The following is a 22,606-nucleotide window of genomic DNA, read 5'->3' as shown; positions in this document are numbered from 1 at the left end:
TGGTATACTTTTCAACCAGATCTTCTTCGCTTGATGAACTGTATAGAAATCATTAACGGACTGTTTTTATACTCCATTTTTTAATTAGTACTATTCAATCAAACCAAACTATTCTACATTTTGTACATGCATTCCTTTTGCTGTCCCGTGCATGCAATGGATTATGAGATAAAAATGAATCACATTGGCGTACATATGTGGTTCATGCACTGGTGTTTGGCTCTATAGACATTTTTTCTCTCTTTATATATTGACACAGTATTACATATACATTTGTACATGTATATATAGAAAAAAAAAGTCTATAGAGCCAAACACCTGTGGTTCATATCTTTACATTTACATGTAGCATAAACATATGTGTATATGTTTATACATGTAGTAATTACAAAGTTCATAATAATGATCTTATGCTACAATGTGGATTGTACTGAGTTAGTAATTCATGATCATGATCACTTGTCATTGATATATCCGATAATGCCGATATCGTCGTTGACCCTGTTGTCTCAAACACTGGTCAAAGTTTCATGTACATGCTCGCGATTGGTCTTCGATGGAGTAGAACATGTACATGTAGGCTTTCCAGACTTCGTATGTATGTATACATCGCTGTATTATTATAAAAAGAAACAAATGGTAATATTTATATAGCAGGTAACGACATGGTGTGTTTGTGTTTACTTTCAATTGTTTACGAGTTTGGCGAGTCATCCCGTGGGAGGCCTCATCAGGTAACACAAATGTACGTGTGTTCGGTATCGATGTACATAAACGTGTGTTTGGTTTCGATGTACATTTCAATAAAGCTAGATTAGACCCTATAGGCATCTGTAAAATCTTTATTACAAAATACATAAGATAAGCAAATACCATTGTAATTATAATTTTGTTCCATTCAAGAACAAACACATTTTGAATAGTTTTAGCCTAGTTTTATATAGAAACTACATGTAAATACATGCATGTACAACATGTATTTTTTTGTAGGTCCACGCGTGGAATTGCGTGCGTGGGATCGTAACGTGCAGTCGATCGCGATCGAGCAATGCAACTTGACCGCTAAATTATCGTTGTTTGAATGAACGACGGTGCTCGTGGTGAAGAACGGACCCATGTGTGTCCGCTGACACGTATTTGGCGAGTCTTCAGTGCGTTCGCCATGCACGATGTTGGAGTTTGTTAGGGAAATTCCACTTTTTTGTGCCTACGCATGCGTACTAGATTGTTTTGGCTCTGGGGCGGAGCTACGGATTTCCCCCTCTCCGAAGAGGGGTTTTCTATTGTTTTTCAAAAACATGGAAATGTTGGGCATTTTTTTATTAGCGGATATTTTCATAAGGGTATATGCTCTACTATTCAGCAAAATTTGGTACTTTATGACGATATTTTTTTCACCCCAAAACATAATGGGGCTTTAATAATTTAGGTGAAGAAATCAAGTTCCATAACTCTTGCAAATATTGATGGATTTTGAGAAGTATCAAACCCATCTAAGATCTCATTGATATAAAGAAATATACCAAATTTGGTTGAAATGGGACAATAAATACTAATGTTTTCAAGTGGAAGCCATGTTTCGACTATTTTTAAGGTCCCGTAACTCTTGCAAATATTGACAGATTTTGACCAGTATCAAACCCATCTAAGATCTCATTAATATAAAGCAACATACCAAATTTGGTTGAAATTGGACAATAAATATTTAAGTTCTCGAGCGGAAACCATGGATTTTTCTGTTTTGATGATTTTAAAGTCCCGCAACTCTTGAAAATATTGACGGATTTTGACCACTATTGAGCTCATCCAAGATCTCATTGATAGAAAACAATTTATGAAATTTGGTTGAAATTGGACGATAAATATTTAAGTTATCGAGCGGAAACCATTGATTTTTCTGTTTTGACGATTTTAAAGCTCTGTAACTCTTGCAAATATTGACAGATTTTGACCATTATCGAACTCATCCGAGAACTTATTAATATAAAAGATCCGAGATCTCATTGAAATAAAGCTATATACCGAATTTGGTTGAAATCAGACAATAAATACTTCAGTTATCGCACGGAAACCTTTTCCCGGACGCCGACGCCAACGACACCGACGACGCCGACGCCGAAATAGTGATACCTAAGTGTCGCCCTTGTATTGCAGGCGACACAAAAACATGTAGACATTTCTCAGTAGCTGGTATCAGGACAGAAATGCCAAGCCTCCACAGAAATCACGTCTTTTGGTGACAAGCCTACCGTCACAGAACAACAAATCCTGACGAAATAAGTCGGTCTGAAAGCCTGACATATTTGAAGAACTATAACCGTCTATTGCAGAACATCTGATGAGGATTTAATCATGAAAGTCTCATATGGAGGATAATATTCATTCCCTGAGAGCTCCACAATTATCACCTCTGTTAGTTTGGGTAAAATTTACACGAAAAACCCATTATCAGCCATTTTCCTTCGAACGTGGGGAATGTTGGACTACCAGAATTATCATGGATTTATCATCCAGTATTGTGTAACATTTGTGTATATTATAAGGTAGAGAAACAACATCATCTGAGCTGGCAAAATGTCAGCGAAATGAGCCAAAAGTCTCCACAGAAATCACAACAACCACTCCTGAATCACAGATACGAAACTGAAAGGACACAACATACCATCATTTATATGTTTCGAAAAAAAAATAATGTCTCGCTTTGAATTTGATATTGCATTATGGTTCAGTTTTATTACCTAGTATGTATATATATAATATATATCAAGTAAAACAAAATGTATACATAAGTTTTACTAGTAATAATGGTTTGCACAAACATTCTTTGTTCCATTAGTAGTAATAGGCACCAATTGTAGCTGCAAAGACGACACCATTATCTGCCAAAAAGTCTTTTGAGCTACAATATTGCAGCTAGGTATTAAGGTGTTTAAAATGCCACATTTATTATTCGCCCTTCGGTTCTTCTGTCTTCATCCCGATATGACCGAAACCACAGAAATAGTTGTTTAAGCTGACCATGAAAACAACATTCAAACAGTTTGAGATACCTGGATACCACCACATTTGCCGACCCCGCAAGCATGATAACGCACGTTAGGTTAGTATTTATAAGATGTCAGAAACAAGTAAAATCCAATAATTATCTTGGGTATCATATATTTACTTTATTAATTCATTGAAGAACGAGCGTGAAAAAATACATTCATGATTCTATGTCGACTCTAGATACAACTTTTTATCAGTGCGCAATGTAAACAAAGTAGATAATCAATATACAGTTAAATTTGAGCTTGCCTTTACATCCTAATGGACTTCAAGTAGTGGACTATGTCCAGTTAAGTTACTTTTACCCAGTAATTTGTACATATCTTGTCTCATCAATAGAAACAGTTGCTTTTTAGTTTTATCCTATAGTTATACGGCCATAACTTGATGAAAATTTTTACATGTTATTTTTTCTTCAGTAATATTTAGAAAACCACAATGAATATGCTTAGACAAAAATGTATAATGCCTTATAAACATTAGTTACCACAATGAACTTTTACTCTGTACAAGGTGCTGGTCTCATGCTTAATGTATGTTTAGATTAAAGGGACAATTCAGTTTAAGAGAACATTAAAATTTGTATATATATCAAATAAAACCAGTTCTAATGGAAATGAGATCAGTCGGTTTTACTGTGATATGCCTGAAAAGCCCATGATGGTGACATGCGTGTGAAATGGTCAAACTTGCTCGCTGTCCGCCATTACACACTGTGGTCGGGCTTCTTGTATGCCGAACCCTGTCCCTTGCTCGTAAAGTAATGCAACCTTTGGCTAGAACTGCTCAAATCGCTCTGACAGTAGTGTGTTTACCTTATTAGGTGAATTGTCTTGCCTAAAAATCATTTTATCACCTTCTCATTGGTTATGTAGGTCATTTGTTTAACGTGCGTGACTTTGGCTCGGGTATGGATACAGCGTACATATTGTACCTGCTTAATCGTATTGATCAACGATTTGCTATTTCAATGATATTAATTAAAATACTTAACGATGTCGTGGAATTTGTCAATGTTTTACGTTATATGTTTCATAAGAAATATAGAACAATACATTTATGATATATTTTGCTTCTTGGTTAGGTAAAAGAATTTGCCTGAGTGAATTGTCATATGAAAATCACGTTGTTGATCACTCGCTTCACTGCACTAGTAGACGTAAAATTGTTTTGGCATTACTGTCAAACTTCATTTTCAAAATGCTTTTAACCTTTGTTGGTGAACAACATAACCAGGTTTTCTTAATTAGTCAGTATTGAAGTTACTACACATATGTTTATAACTTTAGAATTTATCTGATTTCATTTTCAGACATTAATAAGATTTAATGAATACAGTTACGGAATGTCTATGGTCTAATATTTAAACCAGACAAATAATCCCTATTTTAAACATATAGTTCTAGATTGCAGACCACTATAGACTGAAACTGATTTTGATTCATATATTAAATTTTTGAGATTTATTGATTGCATTGTCATTTTAGGCCATATATAAATGTTATATCTAAATCAAGGAAAAGTTGAAGATTAGTGATGACATTTAAATTATGGTGAGTGTCAGAATTCATGTTGTCGAAATATTTTAATTGTTGATCATTTTAATAGTGTTTTTCACGTGCACACACACATACATGTATATATATATATAATGCAATAATTATCATATACAGATTGAATGTGTTTACTGTCATCCAGGAAATAATATTACACAGTGCACTTCACATCGTTACTAAGCTAGGTATACCCAATGTACAGACATGGTATACAAACTGGGGATACAGGTATATATCGATGCATCCAAAATGTCTTCTGTAGGCATATAGGTCTGTTGACATGGCTACCCGGACCTTTTTCTCCCTCCTTCCCCATCCCACCACTAAATTAAATGTGACACCTTACCCGAGAGGATGATCAGTCATGATCAGGCGTTATGACAGGTAGTTATACCTACTTCATTACCTATAATTCCCAAAGAGTTTATTTATAGCATTTAATTAAATTCACATCATGTTGTTACAGTCTCTGTATCTGTATAATCAAAATATAGGTACAGTTAAGTCTATCAGTCTACCTGTCCAATGTGGTTTCGTTTAAAATATCTCGACAACTATATTTTATAAAAATACACTTCATGTCATTTGAAAATATATGTATCGTTGTTAACGTATTTTGTTTCAAAATGAAGATACTTTCTACACATCACTACATATACAGTATGTGTATTTTAAACATTGCATGCATCAAGACAATACCCCCTGATCTCCCACCCATTCGTTATCCCCAACCCCCAATAATTACCTATATTATATATTCGAATGTGTGTTATTTTTCGTGATTTATACTCAGTAATTGTATGCCATTGATCGAAGACTTGCAAAAGTGCTAAAAGTCAATAGAAAAGCATTAGGTAAAATAACATACAAATATCCGTTATGTTATCGCTGTTCTTAGAGACGTCATAAAGTCATCTGTCTTTGGATCAACTAGAAATTCCTCATACGCATATACACGTCAATCAATCGTATTGTGATAATTGAATCTGGTCCGTTCTATCAGCGTTGTCCTGTTGATTCCTTTTCAGGCGACAAGGAAACAATTTAGAGACGAGGAGCTTCACACGTTCCCTGAATGATTTATACATAAATGAGTAAACAAAAACATTGGTGAAACTGTTACTATTGGCGAGCCACATGGTGGTGAACTTGACAGATGGAGGGATACCTTCGATATCAAATAAACTGATACTAACTACCTCGGACACGTACGGACCCCACGCGATGAAGTAGATGATTGAAGTAATGATTAGTAGTTTAACAGCTTTGATGTCGTTAGTGCGAGCTGCGGAGTAATTTAGACTCTGTCTACTGTTCCGGCGGGTCACGGAAATTACCTTCCGCATCACGCTAACATTTGTAAATATTAAAATAGTTCCCGACAGGACAGGAATGTAAACTGCTGTCACTACACAAAACCATTTATATTCCCAATATAGTCCACATATCATCTCTTCCTGGCTAAACTTGTAATATAAAAATGAATCCTTTGTTGGTAAAGGCAAGAAGAAAGTGGTTAAAGCAACAACCCATAGACACGATACTATGATGTAAGTTCTTTTCACCGTTAGCAACGATCTATACTTCAATGGCTTTTTGATCGCTAAATATCTATCAATACTGATCAATGATAAACTCCATATGGATATAGTGACAGAGGATCCATGTATTATTCCAGCAAGCTGGCACCACACCGGTCCGTACGGCCATCCTCCAATAGCGACCACCACAGAGCAAGGAAAACAGGAAACCAGTCCCACCAATAGGTCGCTAAAACTCAGGTTTAAGAAACATATACGGGTTATCCTTGGAATTTGTTTAGTACTGGAAACTACATATAGATTTAACAGGTTGGCAGCAATAATCATGACCGATATGAAGGCAACACAAAAAACTTTGGCATATTTACTAGGATCATCATTGAACGTGTAGGCTGTATCTGAAGGATCAGTGCTGTCTTTGGACACAGTTATATTCCATTGAGTGACTGTAAGATTGAGGTGATCGGTCATTTGAAACATTGTTCTTTTATCCTTTCGTTGCACATACCAAATTGACATCAAGGGCGTTCTATAAAACAGTAAGAAGAAAGATTTTATAAGAATGCAGTTTTGTTTTGGTTACATGTACATCAATTTTCTACATCGTATTTATCCTAAGGACATTTCCGTTTCAAAACAAATTATCCACATTGATCAATCGCTGTGATATAGGACACATGTTTCACCGTCTGATCAGGAAGGACTATTTGTCTTACGCACAAAACTATATTGATTGTACGAGCTTGCTTGGCAACCAAATGCTCTAAACCAAAACCGCGTTTCCAAAACCGCGTTTTGTTTGTTTTTTTTGTTTGTTTGTTTGTTTTTTTTTTTTTTTGAATTACGATAGGATGTGACACACACACGAATTACAAACATGCAACTATTTTCAATTTGATTACGGTGTTTTAATATCATATTTGATATTTAAAATTAGGCAATGCATAACGATGGATACTGGTATCTTTAACTGACAATTAGAATACTTTCTGAACGAGTACGTGATCAGCATGCTATTTCAATTATACGTCTAGAAAAGATCAATACACGTGGTTAGTGTGTCTGTTATCTTGCTCAATCAATTCTATCAAAGAAAACTGGACTACTCTCACACAGTATCGACATTACAGTAACATTACATCACTTTGTTTTTTACAGAATATGGGTTTGGCATATTCAAAGATCATAGAACCATTTGTATTTTAAAGTCTATATATACATATCACGTATAATCTAAAACATAAATGCTATGTAAAATATCAACATATATTTTCAATATGATATCATTGTAAACGAATGCTTGATACTTACATTGTGTCCAATAGTCCTATTGTTGTCTTCAGTGACACTCTGCTCTCTCCAGTCACCCGATAATGAATCCTTTGAGCGCCATCTATCGGCGTTTCAGGATTGAGAGATTACAACAGCTACTTCAAATCTCGTTGACTTGATAATATAGATTAGCAATAAATCGGTGCTTTCTACCGATAGGCCGTGATAGGGCTTACTATTTCAATCAAACTGACTATTACATAGCTCTGACCCCGTTGTTCTGTTGTCTTCATATCATCGTATAGTTACTCAGACAAATGTACCACTGTGTATATTGTCTAAATGAGATAAGGTTGGAATAGACAGGTGTCCAGATTAGACAAAGGCCGATTTTGACATGTAAAACTAATACAGAATTACATTAAAAATGCATCGTGCCATACACTCTAAGACATGGTGTTCAAAGAATTATAAAAATACATATATTAAAGTAAATAAAATGTCATCCTGCAAACTCAAAATATCACAGAAGGATATAATTCTTACAATCCTATACGAGGACAAATGTATATGTAAGAAGTCCAATCATTTTTATTGCACAAGACGGTCACGCTTTTCATGCAATGTGTCAATATATGTTTTATATCTGGGTACAAAATTGTACACATATTGGGTCAAAGAGGTGGATCTAAACCAAAATCGTTAGACCGATTGCCTATAGAGTAGTTGTGAGGTGAATTGACGTATACTGTAAAATCGTTGAATTTATATTAGAGTTAAATGTACATATGTATCTACATACAATGACATTTGTTGTTGAAATCAATAATATTGCAATTTGGCAAATTCTAAGCCAAACCAACAAAGATATTTTAAAAGAAACTAATAGGATTTAAGATATTTTAAATACTAGTGAGTGTTACATTATATTTCCAATCTGCTATAACATTTGGTATTAAATATTACAAAACGACATCTGTCTCGTGTCGCATTTTCTCAATCGTTTGCACATGCACATGGTTTATTTCTTTGTAAAATCAAGATCACGCTCCAATGTAAGCCGTTGCTAGGGAAATATATACACAACCACCAGCATGTCCCTTAGTTCTGGGCATTGTCGTGGTTCGTCAGTATGCATAATGATAACAATGAACCTGCCAGTCATAGGCTTAATAGGCCTTATATCTTACAGATGATAAGGTGAATTATTAGAAATACTCTGATCATTAACAGTTCCACATAATAACGCCGTCAACTCGTTGCTAAATGGTCATAATGTAATAACACTGTCGAACATTAGCTTCAAATCTTTTGCTTTTTTCTTTCTATTAACACCACGAAGCACGTTAGTACATTAGTGCCAAATTCGTACCCAAAAATCACCTAAAATATTTGTTTTGTATATGGGATTCAGTAAACATTTTTAGAAAGATCGATGTATGAACAAACATTGTTTTGTTAATCGATTTCGTAAGAAGAAAAATTCGTGTTTTCGTGAGAAATGTTCGTCCATTTATGAAATTCTAACAGTGATAATATACATATATTTGTATACAAATTGTCTTACGAGTAATTGTCCATTTTATTCGAGGATATTTAGTTCGTAGAAAATAGAAATAGTTTAAAGAAAAAAATTCCCCTCGAAGAAAATACTTATAAGATTCATTCAACTGTTTTTGCTTTCAATATGTACCAAAACTGAGGTAGATTTACCTGAATTTTATTCACAATAAGCTTTACTACATGTATACTGTGTAAACAATTATCAATTACAAAAATGTATTCGTAAGTTATATGTAATCCTCAAAGTGAGACAATACAAAAATAAGAAATACGATCGAGGTTTATATCAAATTGGTAACGAAAACATTTGATGAAAAATAATAGGCGAGTCAACGTCACTGGGCAGATAAGGATTGCAAAAGAAGCGACGGTAGGGCATTTCTTTACATAGCCAAAACTGTGTTAGTGCATCTGTCCCTAATTCCGAATCATCAGTCACACAGACAATGATTGTTAACAGATTGAAATGATGAAAACATAGATAAATTATGAGTGAAAAGATACCTTCAATTGTCTACCTGTATAAAGAAAAAAATATTAAGTACAACATGACCTTTTGGAAATTGAAACAATGACACAAAATATCTCCCTCCTCCTAGAATACAACTGTTATCAGTCAGATATATAATGTTGGAAATTATGGCGATAAAGTGCAGTGTATGAAAGCCAATAAGTAAGTGAATGTGCAGAAAATGCGTGACAGTTTTATTGTTTATAAATGGATATCAATTCGCTATATTGACGATAAGTATAATGTTTAATATCAATTACCTTCTATTTATAACTAGCGGTATACAAAACACGAAATTGCAAGTAAATAAAATAATTAACTTTACCGCACTTCTTATTTGTCTCATTAGCTTTTGTCAGAGCACAAGTGTATATCGATGCGATCAAATATGGAAATCAAATATATTGCACTGTTAATAGATCACTTATAATAATTGTAAGCGAAAAACTCAATACATTTAAAGCATTTATAAATTAAATTAAAAGTTTTGTTCAATAAATATGTCGAACATATTATGACTGAAAACAACAAACACTATCGATGCGATGTTGACATATCAATACCATAGTATGAATTCAATATCAGACAATCTCCTGGAAGCTATTTTGAGAATATAGATTTTACCGACATTTATTACAAAAGAAATGCGTCAATAAATCTATCGTCACACAAACGAGGGCACAAGGCCAAGAATGCAAGGTGATCTTTCGTTCACATCAGAACTGATAACTATATTTTAATATGGTGTCAATCATGATATAGAATATATGAAGTTACAGGAAAAAATGTGACCTATCTTAACGATCCAATTATCACCCAGAATGGTAACATCTGGAAATAATTATCACGTTCGAGCGGCTAAGCGAACATGACAGTCAGGGATCGTTCCGTATATGTCTTTATCCGCTAAATTGTCATCAGATTTGGAAATATTCGCGGTGGGACAATTTTCGCGCGGCGGATCATTAAAATAAAGATTTTCAATTTGCAATGGTTAATAAAAGCGAAAATTTTCATGCCACAAAAAATCACTTTATAGTGTATTCAAACTATAAGACTTACTCATTTCACAATCATTTCCAGTGTGTTTGTTTGTTTGTTTGATTGATAAATTCAACGGCCATGTTGCGTCTTTTGAAAGACGGTGTTATATTCTTATTGCACAAAAGTTTCCTCTACTGCAAAAATCCGACATCTGATTTAAGGGTTTACTCTAAACGACATCTGATTTAAGGTTATACACTAAACGACATCTGATTTAAGGTTATACACTAAACGACATCTGATTTAAGGTTATACACTAAACGACATCTGATTTAAGGTTATACACTAAACGACATCTGATTTAAGGTTATACACTAAACGACATCTGATTTAAGGTTATACACTAAACGACATCTGATTTAAGGTTATACACTAAACGACATCTGATGTAAGGTTATACACAAAACGACATCTGATTTAAGGTTATACACTAAACGACATCTGATAAGGTTATCACAAACGAATCTGATTTACACTAAACGACATCTGATTTAAGGTTATACACTAAACGACATCTGATTTAAGGTTATACACTAAAACGACATCTGATTTAAGGTTATACACTAAACGACATCTGATTTAAGGTTATATCACTAAACGACATCTGATTTAAGGTTATACACTAAACGACATCTGATTTAAGGTTATACACACTAAACGACATCTGATTTAAGGTTATACACAAAACGACATCTGATTTAAGGTTATACACAAAACGACATCTGATTTAAGGTTATACACTAAACGACATCTGATTTAAGGTTATACACTAAACGACATCTGATTTAAGGTTATACACAAAACGACATCTGATTTAAGGTTATACACTAAACGACATCTGATTTAAGGTTATACACTAAACGACATCTGATTTAAGGTTATACACTAAACGACATCTGATTTAAGGTTATACACTAAACGACATCTGATTTAAGGTTATACACTAAAACGACATCTGATTTAAGGTTATACACTAAACGACATCTGATTTAAGGTTATACACTAAACGACATCTGATTTAAGGTTATACACTAAACGACATCTGATTAAGTCGATTTATTAAGGTTATACACAAAACGACATCTGATTTAAGGTTATACACAAAACGACATCTGATTTAAGGTTATACACTAAACGACATCTGTTAAGGTATACTGATTTAAGGTTATACACTAAACGACATCTGATTTAAGGTTATACACAAACGACATCTGATTAAGGTTATACACTAAACGACATCTGATTTAAGGTTATACACTAAACGACATCTGATTTAAGGTTATACACTAAACGACATCTGATTTAAGGTTATACACTAAACGACTGATCTGATTTAAGGTTATACACTAAACGACATCTGATTTAAGGTTATACACAAACGACATCTGATTTAAGGTTATACACAAAACGACATCTGATTTAAGGTTATACACTAAACGACATCTGATTTAAGGTTATACACTAAACGACGTCTGATTTAAGGTTATACACAAAACGACATCTGATGTAAGGTTATACACTAAACGACATCTGATTTAAGGTTATACACTAAACGACATCTGATTTAAGGTTATACACTAAACGACATCTGATTTAAGGTTATACACTAAACGACATCTGATTTAAGGTTATACACTAAACGACATCTGATTTAAGGTTATACACAAAACGACATCTGATTTAAGGTTATACACAAAACGACATCTGATTTAAGGTTATACACAAAACGACATCTGATTTAAGGTTATACACTAAACGACGCATCTGATTTAAGGTTATACACAAAACGACATCTGATTTAAGGTTATACACAAAACGACATCTGATTGTTAAGGTTATACACTAAACGACATCTGATTTAAGGTTATACACTAAACGACATCTGATGTAAGGTTATACACTAAACGACATCTGATTTAAGGTTATACACTAAACGACATCTGATTTAAGGTTATACACAAACGACATCTGATTTAAGGTTATACACTAAACGACATCTGATTTAAGGTTATACACTAAACGACATCTGATTTAAGGTTATACACTAAACGACATCTGATTTAAGGTTATACACTAAACGACATCTGATTTAAGGTTATACACTAAACGACATCTGATTTAAGGTTATACACTAAACGACATCTGATTTAAGGTTATACACTAAACGACATCTGATGTAAGGTTATACACTAAACGACATCTGATTTAAGGTTATACACTAAACAACATCTGATGTAAGGTTATACACAAAACGACATCTGATTTAAGGTTATACACAAAACGACATCTGATTTAAGGTTATACACAAAACGACGTAAGATTTAAGGTTATACACTAAACGACATCTGATTTAAGGTTATACACTAAACGACATCTGATGTAAGGTTATACACTAAACGACATCTGATTTAAGGTTATACACTAAACGACATCTGATTTAAGGTTATACACTAAACGACATCTGATTTAAGGTTATACACAAAACGACATCTGATGTAAGGTTATACACTAAACGACATCTGATTTAAGGTTATACACAAAACGACATCTGATTTAAGGTTATACACAAAACGACATCTGATTTAAGGTTATACACTAAACGACATCTGATTTAAGGTTATACACTAAACGACGTCTGATTTAAGGTTATACACAAAACGACATCTGATTTAAGGTTATACACTAAACGACATCTGATTTAAGGTTATACACTAAACGACATCTGATTTAAGGTTATACACAAAACGACGTCTGATTTAAGGTTATACACTAAACGACATCTGATTTAAGGTTATACACTAAACGACATCTGATTTAAGGTTATACACTAAACGACATCTGATTTAAGGTTATACACTAAACGACATCTGATTTAAGGTTATACACTAAACGACATCTGATTTAAGGTTATACACAAAACGACATCTGATTTAAGGTTATACACTAAACGACATCTGATTTAAGGTTATACACTAAACGACATCTGATTTAAGGTTATACACTAAACGACATCTGATTTAAGGTTATACACTAAACGACATCTGATTTAAGGTTATACACTAAACGACATCTGATTTAAGGTTATACACTAAACGACTCTGATTTAAGGTTATACACTAAACGACATCTGATTAAGGTTATACACTAAACGACATCTGATTTAAGGTTATACACTAAACGACATCTGATTTAAGGTTATACACTAAACGACATCTGATTTAAGGTTATACACTAAACGACATCTGATTTAAGGTTATACACTAAACGACATCTGATGTAAGGTTATACACAAAACGACATCTGATTTAAGGTTATACACTAAACGACATCTGATTTAAGGTTATACACAAAACGACATCTGATTTAAGGTTATACACTAAACGACATCTGATTTAAGGTTATACACTAAACGACATCTGATTTAAGGTTATACACTAAACGACATCTGATTTAAAGTTATACACTAAACGATATCTGATTTAAAGTTATACACTAAAACGACATCTGATTTAAAGTTATACACTAAACGACATCTGATTTAAAGTTATACACTAAACGACATATGATTTAAAGTTATACATTAAACGACATATGATTTAAGGTATACACTAAACGACATCTGATTTAAAGTTATACACACTAAACGACATCTGATTTAAGGTTATACACTAAACGACATGTGATTTAAAGTTATACACTAAACGATATATATATTTAAGGGTATACACTAAACGAAATCTGATATGAGGTTATACACTAAACGACATCTGATTTAAAGTTATACACTAAACGAAATATGATATGAGGTTATACACTAAACGACATCTGATGACTTAAGGTATACACTAAACGACATCTGATATGAGGTTATAAACTAAACGACATCTGATTTAAAGTTATACACTAAACGAAATCTGATATGAGGTTATACAGTAAACGACATCTGATGTCTTTAGATATTAAAGATGCTCCACCGCCGACGAATGGTACTTTTTATCTATTAAAACAGGAGCAGATAAATAAGTATAATTCATCAGAATCAAACGTTACTTACTTTAAACTATTACCATCATTGAAAAGTTTGAACTTCATATTTTTCTTCAATATGACAGTATTTATAATGACTAATTGCATCCCGGAAAAATCCGTGACACTATGCCCTATATGAAATGAGTTACTGATTCCGTAGACAACAAAAGCAAAACAAATTAGTTTATATGCATTTTTTGTGTTAATTAACCATATATAAAATACGAATAAATATCAATTAATTGTCCAAATGACAAATAGTATTTTGCTCTGTTGGCGCTGGAGCATCTTTAAAATGAACAGAATATGTTAACCGTAAAAGCATTAAATCTCTGTGTCATCTATGCCATGTAAAGATTGCAATCCTTGATTGGTGTCTCCGTCGCTGCTATGGATTCAATGATAACCAATGTATCAGTCCAATGTTATGTCGTTGGTCTTACACGTTCACTAAAGAAAACGACACATAACTCTACATGAAACATTCGTTCTTAATGCCCATACAAGTACATGATCACACGGACAATTAACCCATATCTTTATTTCTGTGCAACAGAAAAAATGACATTTCTCGTATTATTAAAAGGTGTATAATGATATCAATTATCCTCATTTTCGCTGTGTCTATAAGATAACATTGGAAATACGTCGTTCTGTATCTCCATGTAATTAATGTAATTGTTATTTCTCTAGGTCACCATGGGAATAATAGTCTCTATTTCCTTTAGGTGAAACTACTATAAATTACTATAAATTATTTTCGCGGAATACAAGTTTTCGCGTCAAATCGCGATGAAGTTCAAAAGTTCCAAATGTTTCGAAACTTTGATCGCGAATGAATTATTAAATTGACGCGAAACATTGTACATGTATATGTGAAAATTTATTGGCTAACAGTTACCTCGTGGAAGAAGATACTGTTAATCGCTCAATGTCTCTCTTACTTTGTGCAACGTAATTGATATTGTCTTATGTCCCTACAGGTACGTCTGTACTCAATATTAGCATTGCTATCTGCCCCTATTGCTTCATTTTTTATAATTAACAATGGTCTATGTTATGTTGCTATGATTTTTTTATTAACATCGTTTTATGTCTCTATTGTTGTTTATGAAGCCACGTAACACTGACATTGATTGTTCTATCTGCCCGGTCACAAGGAATGGCTTGTGTGGAATTGATATTGAGGGATCCAAATTGATATTAAATTCAAATCAATATCAACTGATTTAAATCAAGGAACTGTATATATTGAACTGATATGAATCCATTATAAATTTCAACTTATAATTATCTGGCTATACCGTATCCACGTTTTAACTATAAACAAAAACATAGGTATACATATATATATTGAATAACATTAAATTCTCAGTGTAATATACTTAACATGCTTTTTTATACCTGCTCATTATTGATTGGAGTGTTATCATAGTATCACTTACAAGTGTATCCTAAATATATATTTAATTTCAATATTGTCTGTAAAATTACATATATTTGTAATTATATGATATTGAGATGTACATGTATGTATCCACAGGGAGAGGGCTTATATAGGCATAGCCTGCTGCCCAATCCCTATTAAATCAAATTATTTAATAAAAATATTTTGAAATGAAATTAAAAATCAGACATCGCTCGATACCAATTTCTTCTAGATGCAAGATAAAATTCATCGCCAGTTGACGGCCACATGTGCACGTCTTACTATTCCATGACATACATGTGCACGAAAAGGTCATCGGTTCATTTATGATTAGGTAAATCATAAACAAGTATCTCTGTGTTAATGCATGTTCATACAGAGACCGTATATGCTTCTATTTACCGGTCAATGACAGCAACACCTCACAATTGCTGTTTATAGTGGTTCGGAGGTGGTCATAGCTCCTTATCATGACCTATAGTGGTATCGACGCCTTTGTTTGTAATAACATTGCAATCAATACCGCTAATGTAGGCTATCGAGTAGAATGGATATCGTCGATATAGGCTGACCGATACTTTTAAACTGACCATCGTTGGCCAGCATGTTATTGAAATGGCCAAACAAGCCCACAGCTGCGTCAAGGCGAACGGACAATTATTACTAAGTCGGTACATACGATTGTTGCTAGTATCCGATAAGGACATATTTATAAATAGACTGAAATGACAAATATTTCAAAATTTTTATTTTATTTATTTATTTATTTTTTTATTGATTTATTTATTTTTTTTTTTTTTGAGATATGAACACTACCATATTTAGTTAACAGTTAAAGTTTGTTATAAAAAAAAGGTGTGGCGGGGGGGGGGGGGGGGTATTTCTATTTATCTGCATGCCTCCTAGATTGCATTTACATCACCAATAATTGCAATTGCAACCTTTCCATGGTTTTAGTTACTATATTTACATTTTCTTTTTATTTCACAGTAAAAATGTATTTTATGATGCCAATGAACACTTTGAATTTCCAACTTCAACTATTTCAACTGAACAGCCGTTGTAATAAAATAGTCTATATAAACCACTGTTTGCATACATTACTACATCAAGTCTAGGCTACATGCATTCACTCATGATATTAAGCATGATTATGCGAGTCCGGATGGGAGAATGCAAATATAATTGTGTATCATTATTCAAAGAAGCGATTCTATCGCCATTAGTATTTAGGTTCAAGATGCTCCGCCGCTGACAAATGCTTTTTTTCTCTATCAAAAACAGGAGCAGACGAATTAGTTAAAAAGTCACCTACTTTACACCATTACCACATTGGAAAGTTTTTAACTTAACAATATCTGATTTTTGAGAAATATAACATATGTGAAAAAAGAATAATAACAGTGATGTACTCTGTATGCAATGTGATATGTAAAGCGAATGTGTGAATATGTTTGTGTTGTGTCTCCTGGTATTTGCAAACATGCTGTTCATTGATACAGTGATATTTCACTGAAGCATACCACTAAAGACACCAGAAAGTCCCCCCCACCCCCACCCCAAACCACTCGGTCACATTAGCCTAGCGATGGACAAACCATCTGGCTGCCGACAAATAATATGGCGAGCCCTAAATAGAAGCACACAGGTTTAAGGATAAAAAGGCAAAAAGACAAAAGGAGTCAAAGTTCACAAGTTCACAGTTCATAGGTTAACAAGTTCCAAGGTCACAAGTTCAAGAGGGCACCGTATGATCTTACCCTGGATACTCAAGAGAGTGTCAGCAGTCAAACTTCAGTAGTTGATATCCTAAAATATTTGTCCCTGGGAACAGCGGACAATCAATCTAGACAAGTTGTAGTTGTGCGATGCGCTTAACGCCAAATGGTAAAGATATGCTAATTGCATATTAGTCATATCTTTACAACTGCCACACTAGTGTGGGGGAACACAACTACAGCCGTGACCCTAACCCTATCCTATTTTATTTTAATCCTTGAAAAACTGCCCCTCCCAGCACTACCTAATATGGTATTTAAAAACTGTTTCCTAACCTTGACACACGAGTATATTGCCTTGGCTTATCTTAATTTTATACACTACTCGGGAAATACTGGACCCCCTTCCCCCCGGGCAAAGTATTCCATAACCCCTTGCAAAGTATTAAGAAATATTTTGTTTCCTAACTCTGACAAGTGCACCTTATCCTGACACAAAAAGGCCTCTGTAGCTTTAATATCTGGGTATTTCAGATAAAAAACCCCTAAACCAAGAACATCCTTTACAACAGCACTATTTAACCTACACCTACAAGCTTCCATTGCAGATACAATATCAGAATATCTATACGACAAACGGGTTAGAATCTGTGAAAAATATAAATTTTGCACCTGGAAACTGGGAATATAATAACCTAATCACCCTACTGAATACTGATCGAAGCAAGGCCACCATAGCCCTGCCAGAAAATGTTGGCTCCCATTCTCTGCAATCCTATGTTAAGACCCCTTGTCTTGACCGTACTGCTATTCCCGCTCTTTTATTTATAGACGACCAAAGAAAATGGCAGAACCTTAATATCTGAGCTAGGATGGGTCCTGCAAAAGGTTACCTTGTATCTACCCTATGTTTTAACCTTTTCATCCCCTCAAGATCTTTACGTACTTAAAAGTTCTGTGTCGTATCACACTTCCCCAGTACTCTGCATTGGAATCAAATGCTAGAAATAAAAGAAGCGAGCCGTTGTGTCAGTTTACCCCCTAAGTGATAATGTGGCAACAAAACAAACTAAGACCGTTTTCTTTTATTCGGAACAACCGGTTCGACCGTTGGTTGAAGTCATTATTTCAAGTTTTTGATACAACCCTGTGGGGGCTTTGTCAAGGCTCGTCTGAAAACTATATAAAATCGTCAGGTCTTTAATTAATAAACGAACAACTAGGTCCAACCAGTCAGACGGTATAATTGAAAACGGGCTAAGTGTTCAACCATCGGGGGCCAGACATTTGGCAGCCTTTGACGCCCTGATTTTATCAAATGCTGACAATCATATACTTTATGACCTATGATTATTCCTAGAAATAGAGGCCCTCAATAACCTATCTACTTCATCCTTGATAACAGCAAACGGAATTTCTCTGGAATTTGAGCTGGATGAGCTTGAGCTTGAGGCGCCACCGACCGGAACCGCCTCCACTGCATACGAGAAATATACGAGTCTGCAATTACATTTTATAGACCAAGAACATGTTTTGCCTTGAAATAATGTTATACTTCAAAGTTCTAATACATTAACTACTACATTTTATATGCTGATCTGTTATTCTATTAAAGTTATTAAATTTCAATTTGTTTATCTATCCGTAAATCAAAAATAGACTATGAAAGCTTGAGTGAAAGTGATCTTTCTGTTTTTATGATAAATGTCTATGTTTATGGTATGAATGTGATGAGTCATCTAGTACATGTATGTAAGTGGTGTGCTGAAGGAGAGCCCTCCTGTGTGGGGACATTTGTTTATATTTTTGAAGGCCGACCCCAAGGCCCCAACCTTGGCAGCCTTCAGATGTATAACATGTCTGGGGTTTAAAATGTTTTTGTGATTACAAAATATTACCTTCTTATTCCCTAGATGATGCTTCCATATCAAGACTGCAAGGACTATTGGAATAAACTCCAAAAATGTGATATCCCGCATTCTGTCAGAGTCTGCCCATTTTTCAGGCCAAGGAAAGTAGACCAACTCCCCATGAAAGTAAACGCCACAACCCAAAGATGAATATAAACTGCATTATCTGTAAATAGTTGCAATACATCTGACCAGCACGAATCTGGGAAAAATAATGTCCCGTTGAACTTCTACTTCAATTGCAGCTACACCATAAGGTCTTCCCCTATTGCCCTACTAACCTTATCGAAATGATATACAAACGCCTCAAAATATGGCCTCCTTGATGAAAAAATAAGCCTCCATAACTCATTTAAGAATCTTCTGACAGTCCTGAGTGTCCAGCTCTTACCAGTAAATGTGACTAGTCTGACATCAAGATAATGTTTAGTCATCAGATAATGAGAGAGAGTGTTCACCCCAGGTTTATACTCGACAAGCCATTAAATGAAAGTTTAAAAAAAATCAAATATATTACAAGAAATGGCACATCCCCTAGGCAAGCATTTGTCTATGTAATAACCTCCCTCGAATTGAAAACCTAATAGGTCAAAATCGCTAGGATATATTGGTATTAGATGAAAAGCCGATTTAATATCAGCATTGCCCAAAACTGCACCTTGACCTAGTTTACTTATCATTTCAAATACAGAATCAATGGAAGCATAATTTTCCTGGACACAATTCTGGGTTAATGAAATCATTAATGCTCTCTGAAGGGGGGAATGATAAATGTGTAATTATTCGCCAACCCCCGTCTGACTTGGGAACGACCCCTATAGGTGAGATATGAAAGTTTGCCATAGGGTGACTTAAAAAGGGCCCAGAATTCTTCCCCATTCTATCTTGGAATCTAATTTCTTTTTTACCTCCCGTGGGTGTTGATTTGCTGATGTTAATTTTTTTGAAAAAAAACCCAGCTGCTCTAGGGCCTGTATACTAATTTGTGAAAACGTCCTTTAATTCTTTTGCTACTGTTCCTAATGGGTACTTATCTAAATATTCTGTGAGGGGGCCCACTTTAATTGGGGAATGGTCTAGGCACATATATCTTGGCTGGCGTACATTTTGGTTTGGGTTGCTAAACCTGGGATGGGTTGCTGTCTGGGCAAGTCCCTAGGATTTGGGGGGGGGGGGGCAAAATTAATTATAGGCAAAATGAATTATTCATTCCCATGGCCCCTTGAGATCTGCAGTTTATTTTACGATGACCCACTCCACATCTTGTACAAATGTGGGCATAATTGCAAGTTGTACGGGCACACAAACCTTTAAAGTTATAGTCAAAGCATTTTAAACTACTTCCAGGAGACTGTTTTTTCTCCGTGTTAAGTGTCGTGCGAATGCTTGGAGATAGGTATATGAGCCAAAGTTCAGCATCTACAGTAGCCCATGAGCTAAAAGGGTCTTGACTCCACCGTAAACGAAATTGCTCATCATAAGTCCTCCATGCCATGCCATGACATCTTCCCGTCCCCAGCCTAATTGCTTGTATATATTTAACATATATTAACAGTTCATGAACCTATTCAGGGTGAGCAGCTGAGTAAATACTGGTATAGATAATGAACGCATCAGTTCACTTAGCTATGTTGTTGATTCTCTTTGCGTTCTTATCCTTAGCTACTAATTGCCCACGTCCAAGTATAATGATTTGGAAACAGTGTCCTGTCTAGCAGACCACGAGTTATCTAACCAGATTCCGAAATCAATGCATTCTATATTCATAATTTTGCTCATATTTTTGCCGTAACATTCTCACCCAGAATACTATGGATTCTAGGTAATATTTCCTTCCTTATAATCATGCCTTTAATCAACATTTTTCTACATCAAGAAGAACACAGCACACTATCGTAATTCGGTTATAACAGTATAATGATCGACGTCATATGAAACATGTGAAACATTATGTGTCATTATCAAGGTAATTACAGAATGCTTCCGAAGAAATGTGATTATTTAATTACAGAAGTTTAGTTTTGGAAAAAATTACATCCATTTTCAAAAGCAACAGATCGGAAGTTTAAAACACAAAAAGCCATTAAAATGGCCACCGCTACGTATCAAGGGAGGCGTCAATCAATATATGAAATTATTTTTATTTTGTTTTAGTTTTTTTTTTATTTCTAAAATATTTAATCTCAAAAAATCATCCACTAGTCAGTTTTAACACCGGCAGGATTTTTCCATAATTTTCTTAAAAAAAGAATGGTTATGTCCAAATTATGACTTTGTTTTTGCGACATTTATCGCTATTGGCTGATTGGATGATAAATCAGTGAATTTCTTTTAGTTTTAATTCTTCGACCAATTTTCACAGTAGTAGTGGATAGGAAATGTCAAACTGAGGCTTGAAATGAGCACCTTTTTACGCTAATGACTATTATAAATATATGTAAGTGTGAAAAAGGAGGAGGAAATCTTTTCATTATCAGATACACAATATACAATGTAATATTTTTTTGCTTTTGGTGCATGCGAAATCAGTACTTCATGCCCTATAGCACAATAGGAGAACAAAATCAGCACCTCATGAGCACGATTGGAGTACAATATCCGCACTATGTGGGCACTGATAAGTTGGCACGGAGTAAGCAAACGACTTGAAATGCACAACGAATTTTGTTGAGGAAAATGTATCATTTTAAATCATAGAAATCGTTGATGCATAACTTTTGAAAATATTATGATAATGTTTAACGTTGTGATGGATGTAAAATAGATATTTGAATCGTAGACTTTTTTAGTGTTTCCAGAAAGGCAGTATATCAAAAAGAAAATATAATAACAACGTCTACAGAAGGCTATTTTGCAATAGTTAAAATGGTACTTCATTAGTTACTGATATATCAGCTACATGACTGTACCTATTACTTCGTCTCACCGACTAAAGTTAATGATCTGTCGGCGTGAGGGTTAAACCTCTGAATTTTAATATCTCGA

The 22,606-nt window shown here is 34.3% G+C and overlaps 1 protein-coding gene across 1 annotated transcript; it reads right to left on the bottom strand.

Annotated features, from left to right (window-relative positions):
• Nucleotides 1–5,343: 5,343 nt before the first annotated feature.
• Nucleotides 5,344–6,647, bottom strand: LOC138322503 (neuropeptide FF receptor 2-like). Its single transcript, XM_069266526.1, has one exon. It carries the CDS (start codon nt 6,623–6,625, stop codon nt 5,567–5,569), a length of 1,059 nt encoding a protein of 352 aa, XP_069122627.1. The 5' UTR covers nt 6,626–6,647; the 3' UTR covers nt 5,344–5,566.
• Nucleotides 6,648–22,606: the final 15,959 nt, after the last annotated feature.

This window comes from Argopecten irradians, chromosome 4 (assembly GCF_041381155.1).
Source record: "Argopecten irradians isolate NY chromosome 4, Ai_NY, whole genome shotgun sequence".
NCBI lineage: Eukaryota > Metazoa > Mollusca > Bivalvia > Pectinida > Pectinidae > Argopecten > Argopecten irradians.
This window is presented reverse-complemented; position numbering and strand designations above follow the sequence as displayed.

Coding starts and splice junctions, on each gene's coding strand:
- LOC138322503 (XM_069266526.1), bottom strand. CDS start 6,625: ATGTTTCAAATGACCGATCACCTCAATCTTACAGTCACTCAATGGAAT.